This window comes from Apis dorsata, unplaced genomic scaffold (assembly GCF_000469605.1).
Source record: "Apis dorsata unplaced genomic scaffold, Apis dorsata 1.3 scaffold_4, whole genome shotgun sequence".
Lineage (NCBI taxonomy): Eukaryota > Metazoa > Arthropoda > Insecta > Hymenoptera > Apidae > Apis > Apis dorsata.
In genome coordinates this window covers 729,648-736,714 of record NW_006263307.1, presented here as the reverse complement: position 1 = coordinate 736,714, position 7,067 = coordinate 729,648, and the positions used below count along the sequence as shown (strand labels likewise).

The 7,067-nt window shown below is 30.7% G+C and overlaps 1 protein-coding gene across 1 annotated transcript in view; it reads left to right on the top strand.

Annotated features, from left to right (window-relative positions):
• The window catches only part of LOC102681050 (brefeldin A-inhibited guanine nucleotide-exchange protein 1), a 7,487-nt gene extending 572 nt beyond the window's left edge, over positions 1-6,915 (top strand). The window contains exons 2-13 of the mRNA XM_006607324.2: positions 371-870; positions 945-1,342; positions 1,454-1,858; positions 1,941-2,297; positions 2,503-2,814; positions 2,896-3,137; positions 3,217-3,497; positions 3,689-4,019; positions 4,188-4,784; positions 4,885-5,105; positions 5,171-5,374; positions 5,660-6,915. Coding sequence (XP_006607387.1) covers positions 371-870; positions 945-1,342; positions 1,454-1,858; positions 1,941-2,297; positions 2,503-2,814; positions 2,896-3,137; positions 3,217-3,497; positions 3,689-4,019; positions 4,188-4,784; positions 4,885-5,105; positions 5,171-5,374; positions 5,660-6,787 — 4,976 coding nt within the window. The 3' untranslated portion in view covers positions 6,788-6,915. The remainder of the gene's footprint in view (positions 1-370; positions 871-944; positions 1,343-1,453; positions 1,859-1,940; positions 2,298-2,502; positions 2,815-2,895; positions 3,138-3,216; positions 3,498-3,688; positions 4,020-4,187; positions 4,785-4,884; positions 5,106-5,170; positions 5,375-5,659) is intronic.
• Positions 6,916-7,067: the final 152 nt, after the last annotated feature.

Sequence of the window (7,067 nt, the reverse complement as noted above, 5' to 3'; positions counted from 1 at the left end):
TAAAAATTAAATAGAATTGCATTTTTTAGTCTTCATGAAAAGATATAAATTAGATTAATTCAATATATATTAATATATATTACATCAGCTTTTTGTTAGTTTGACATTTAAGATAAAACTATATATATACATATATATAATTTTGAATAATATATAATTATATTCATGTTTATATTCATATCAATGTTCTTAAAGTTTAACACTTTAATATTTGATGTATATGTATATCATAATATATATATATATATATATATATTTCTGTTTATTTTTATTTATTTATTATTATACAAAATTATTTAAATAACATACAATTAAATTTTATAAAGTATATTTAAAAGATTTAAGATTTTTAAATTATTTTATTTTTCAGATAACTTACGAAATGAGATCAAAGAAGGCTCTAATACTCAGGTCTCAACTGCTTTGCCACAACCACGCAGTGATTCATATGTTATTTCTGCAGAAAAATATTTTCTGCCATTTGAATTGGCTTGTCAGAGCAAGTCACCAAGAATTGTGGTTACTGCTCTAGATTGTTTGCAAAAATTAATTGCATATGGACATCTTACAGGAAATATACCTGATTCTACAGAGCCAAATAAATTATTGATTGTTCGCATTGTTGAGACAATATGCGGATGTTTCATGGGGCCACAAACAGATGAAGGAGTTCAATTGCAGATTATAAAAGCTCTTCTTACAGTAATGACCAGTCAACATGTAGAAGTTCATGAAGGTACTGTTTTGCTTACTATACGTACAGTGTACAGTGTTTACTTGGCTTCAAGGAACCTAGTAAATCAAACTACTGCTCGAGCTACACTCACTCAGATGATTAATGTTATTTTTGCACGTATGGAGACGCAGGCAGTAAGTTTATCAATTAATTAATATATAAAACTATTTAAATTTTCATAAAAACAATTTTGATTTTTATATTCTAGGAGGAAGAGATAGTTCGAACTGAGGTAGAATCTGAAACAAGCAACATGAATTCTACTAATTGTAATTCCGGTGGTGATATCGAAACTGAAGTAGTGAATCATGAAGAATCATCAATGGAGAATAATCAAGAACCACAATTGATAGTTCGAGGAATTTTGGAAGATGTTGTAAATTCTATTATTCCTGAAGATTCAACAAATACAACAATAATAACATCAGAAGAAGCCAGTTTAGATCAAGTGCCTATAGATGAAAATTCTGATGAAACTGTTGCAGAGAATGACAATATGGTTCGAGCAAAATTCACGCATGTATTGCAAAAAGATGCTTTCTTGGTTTTTAGAGCACTTTGCAAACTTTCAATGAAACCACTTCCCGATGGCACTCCAGATCCCAAGTATGAAAAATGTTTTAATTAACAGGGTATTTTAGTATTAGTATAGAAAAATATTTTCGAGAACTAATAATTTTTTTTTAAAATATATTTTTTATAATATATTCTTTCTAGGTCTCATCAATTAAGATCAAAGATTCTTTCTTTGCAATTGCTTCTTGGTATATTGCAAAATGCTGGGCCAGTATTGCGTTCTAATGAAATGTTTGTTATAGCCATAAAACAATATCTCTGTGTGGCATTGTCGAAAAACGGTGTCTCTTCTGTTCCTGAAGTATTTGAGTTATCTCTGGCATTGTTCCTTGCACTACTGGCTCGTTTCAAAGTGCACTTAAAGATGCAGATAGAAGTTTTTTTTAAAGAAATTTTCATGAATATTCTCGAGACTTCCAGTAGTTCCTTTGAACACAAATGGATGGTAATTCATGCTTTGACTCGCATTTGTGCGGACGCACAGAGTGTTGTAGATATATATGTAAACTACGATTGCGATTTGTCAGCTGCGAATCTATTTGAAAGGTTTGTAAAAAAGTATCCATAATTTCATTAAATAATTAAATTGCATTTATTATTATTATTTTTTTTTTATTCATTATTATAGACTTGTGAATGATTTATCAAAGATTGCACAGGGTAGACAAGCTCTAGAATTAGGTGCTTCACCTAATCAGGAAAAATCAATGCGGATTAGGGGTCTTGAATGCTTAGTATCAATTTTAAAATGTATGGTTGAATGGAGCAGAGATTTGTATGTGAATCCTAGTGTTCCAGCTGATCAACAATTTCCATCTGAGCCTCCTGATCCTCCAGTAGAACCTCCACTTCCTCGTTATGGAAGTGCTGGCAGTCTCTCTTCAGCAAATTCTAGTTTAGTAGGTAATAAAGAGATCCCAGATTCTCCTGAGCAATATGAAGTGCAAAAACAACAAAAAGAAGTCTGGGAGACTGGAATTGACATGTATGGATTACAATTAATTTTTTATTGTAATATAAAATTTTCATTTTTTAATTTATTAATTAATTATTATTAAATTATAATAAAATTACTTAATATTTTAAATCATTATAATTTTAAATATTATAATTTTCATATGAGTATAGATGTTATAAGAAGAAGACAAAAGACATATATTCTATTAATTAAATTAATATTTTTATTTTAGTTTTAATCGAAAGCCAAGTAAAGGAGTACAATATCTTCAAGAACAAGGTCTCTTAGGTAATTTACCTGAAGATGTTGCTCGTTGGCTTCATATGGATGAACGTCTTGATAAGACTGCGATCGGCGACTTTCTTGGCGATCATAATCATAATCAGGTAATGTACAGTTATATTGATCAAATGAATTTTGCCGATCGCGATTTAGTTACAGCCCTCAGATATTTTCTCGAGGGTTTCCGATTGCCTGGTGAAGCCCAGAAGATTGATCGCTTAATGGAAAAATTTGCTAGCAGATATTGCGAGTGTAATCCAAAGTAAGTATCCATTAAATTTCCATATTATACATATAATTTCCATATACAATGCTTAATCATCTTTTTTTTTAATATTTCTAGTAATGGATTATTTACAAGCGCGGATACTGCATATGTATTGGGTTTTTCAATTATTATGCTAACTACTGATCTTCATTCACCTCAAGTAAAAAATAAAATGACAAAAGAACAATACATAAAACTAAATCGACGTATTAGTGACAATGAGGATTTGCCTGAAGAATATTTATCGAAAATTTATGATGAAATTGCAGGTAATGAAATTAAAATGAAATCCAATCCTAATCGACCTGGCAAACAAGGTACATAAAAATTTTTTAAATTAAAAAAATTATTATATATATTATACAGTAATATTAAAATTAATATTTAATATTATAGTAATATCTAGCGAAAAGAAACGACGGCTTCTATGGAATATGGAAATGGAAGTAATTTCAACAGCAGCCAAAAACTTAATGGAATCTGTTAGTCATGTTCAAGCACCGTTCACTACGGCTAAACACTTAGAACATGTTCGACCGATGTTCAAAATTGCATGGACGCCATTTTTAGCTGCATTCAGTGTTGGCCTTCAAGACTGTGATGATCCAGAAATTGCCTCTCTTTGTCTAGATGGTATTAGATGTGCAATACGCATCGCTTGCATATTTCATATGACGGTAAATATTTGTACAATCAGCGAAATTTTAAACTACTAGTTCAGTTTTATGTTACAGTTTTAATCAATTGATTAATTTTTCATGGAATTTTATTATAAAATTGTGTCATAATAATATATTCATATATTTTATATTTGATTTCAAATAAATTAAATATTTGTTTTAAATATATTTCTATTTTTCAATTATAGTTAGAACGGGATGCATATGTGCAAGCTTTAGCACGGTTCACCTTATTGACTGCAAATTCACCAATCACTGAAATGAAAGCAAAGAATATTGACACAATTAAAACTTTAATTACTGTCGCTCACACTGATGGTAATTATCTTGGTAGTTCTTGGTTGGATGTTGTAAAGTGCATCTCTCAACTTGAGCTTGCTCAATTGATTGGCACTGGAGTCAGACCACAGCTTCTTGGTCCACCTTCAAAACCACATTTCCCAGCACCATTAGTGAATTTCAATTTAACTCACAATAACTCTCACCAAAATAATAATTTGAATCTCAGTTCGTTGGATCGTGAGTATATCTTTGACTATTTATGATATTTGATATTTTTTCAAATTTTATTTTTATTTAATAAAAATTTTTAATTTTCAATTAGAGTTTTTTTCTCATAAAAAATCTTTTTACGATATTGAACAAGAATATGTTATATATATAATAAATTTATTTTATTTTTTGTAGCCAGTGTAAAAGAATCTATAGGTGAAACAAGCTCTCAAAGTGTGGTAGTTGCTGTTGATCGAATATTTACTGGTTCTACTAGATTAGATGGTGATGCTATTGTAGAATTTGTAAAAGCTCTCTGTCAAGTTTCTTTAGAAGAATTATCTCATCCAACACAACCAAGGATGTTTTCTCTAACCAAGATTGTAGAGATTTCTTATTATAATATGGGACGTATTAGACTCCAGTGGTCTAGAATTTGGCAAGTGATAGGAGATCATTTTGATAGGGTTGGCTGTAGTCCTCGTCAGGATATTGCCTTCTTTGCAGTCGATTCTTTGAGACAACTTGCAACCAAATTCATTGAAAAAGGAGAATTCGCTAATTTCCGATTTCAAAAGGATTTTCTTAGGCCATTTGAGCATATTATGAAGAAGAACCGTTCACCGGTGATACGGGATATGGTAGTTCGTTGTGTTGCGCAAATTGTGCATTCACAGGCTCCTAACATTCGATCGGGATGGAAAAATATATTCAGTGTATTCCATCATGCAGCTAGTGATAGAGATGAAGCTGTAGTGGAACTTGCATTTTCTATGACTGGAAAAATTATAAGTAAGTTTCTGATATTCAAGATAGTAATTTTTTTTTTTGATTTAATTATAATATTAATTTAATTATTCTATAAAAAAATATATATAATGTATACTTTCAGATGAATTATATGCTGAAGATTTTAGTATTATGGTTGATTCTTTCCAAGATGCTGTAAAGTGCCTCAGTGAATTTGCTTGCAATGCTTCCTTTCCAGAGACAAGCATGGAAGCTATAAGATTGATACGTTCTTGTGCATCATATATTGATGCCAATCCGAATCTCTTTGCAGAGGGCATGATGGATGATAGTGGAATGGTATCCGAAGAAGATAGAGCTTGGGTAAAAATCTTTTATACATATCAAATTTAATGAAAAATTTACAAATTTGAAAAATCTTTTTTTAGGTTAGAGGATGGTTCCCATTGTTATTTGAATTATCATGTATAGTAAGCAGGTGTAAATTAGACGTTCGAACACGTGCATTAACTGTTCTTTTCGATGTTGTGAAAACACATGGAGCTTCTTTTAAACCTCATTGGTGGAAAGATCTATTCCAAGTTTTATTTAGAATCTTTGATAACATGAAACTTCCTGAGCAGTATACAGAGGTAGATAAAAAAATTTATTTTTTTTAAATTGCTGTGATGCTTATTTAATACCGATATTGATTGATTAATTTTTACAAATATTACATTTTTCGAAAAAGTATTTGACTTTTTCTTTTATTCATAATCGTTCACATCTGGGTATGCTTTCTTGTAAGTATCTTTGGAAATTGGACAAAAATATTTTAATGCAATCAAGATTAATCATGAACATCATATGTTCTATGCAATTCAAATTAATAATACAAAAATTTTTATAGGTGATATAAATTTATGCTAATATTTCAGAAAGCAGAATGGATGACGACAACGTGCAATCATGCTTTATATGCAATCGTCGATGTATTTTCACAATTTTACGATATTTTGGGACCTCTTCTCCTAGAGCAGTTATATTCTCAGTTACTCTGGTGCGTACAACAAGACAATGAACAGCTGGCACGTTCTGGAACCAACTGCTTAGAAAATTTAGTGATCAGCAATGGTATAAAGTTTGATGAGCAAACTTGGGAAAAAACTTGCAGTTGTGTTCTGGACATCTTTCAAAGTACTCTGCCATCTGCTTTACTCACCTGGAAACCCCAATCACCTAATAAAGAATCTGACTTAGATATAATCACAGGAGAAGCAGATAGTCATGTAGGAATTCTTAAAAGAAGTAACAGTTCTCAAAGTTTAACAAATGGCGAGACTATGAAAAACAAAATTTTTTCCGCATTATTAATAAAGTGTGTCGTGCAATTAGAATTAATTCAGACTATAGACAATATTGTATTTTATCCAGCCACATCGCGGAAAGAGGATCAAGAGAACTTAGCGTTAGCACAAGCAGATATGTTTAATGGAAAATCTTCTGAGTTGGGTGCAAGGGCTGGTGCAGACCAACAAAAGGAGGAACAGGGCATGTATTGTGCTTTGACTACAATGCACTTATTACAATTAGTTGAATGTTTATTAAAGTCCCATAGATTTGCGAAGAGTTTTAATTCTAATCACGAGCAATGGAATGTGCTATGGAAGGCTGGTTTCCGAGACAATATCAATCCGAATTTGCTTAAACAAGAAACACAATCTTTAGCATGTGCATTAAGAATTCTTTTCAAAATGTATAGTGACGAAGCTCATAGAGTTGATTGGAGCAAAGTGGAAACAAGACTCGTCGAAGTAGCCTGTGAAGCATTACAATATTTCTTGACACTTTCTACTGAAGCTCATAGAGATGCCTGGACTCCAATACTTTTATTACTTCTCACAAGGATCTTAAAGATGAATGACAATCGGTTTGCTGTTCATGCATCCAGCTGTTATCCCTTACTTTGTGAAGTTATGTGCTTTGATCTCAAACCAGAATTAAGGTCTGTGCTCCGAAGATTTTTCTTAAGAATTGGTCCAGTATTCAGAATCACACAACAGTAATTATTATAAAATCGTTGTGAAATATGCGATTATGTAATCTTTGAGATGACCTTAAAATGATAGGAGAGAGTTTTGCAACTTGAAACTGATTTTTTTTGAATGAACATAAAAAGTTTTTATAATTAAATCAAATTTAAATTATTTATTTGTTTATATAAAGGAAATAATGAATAGAATATAAAATTTTTGATCAGATTGATTTTAGATTTTTATTTTGAAGAAAAAATCTAAAATAAATATATTTGATGATGAAAAAATACTGTATGTAAAAGTTAATAGC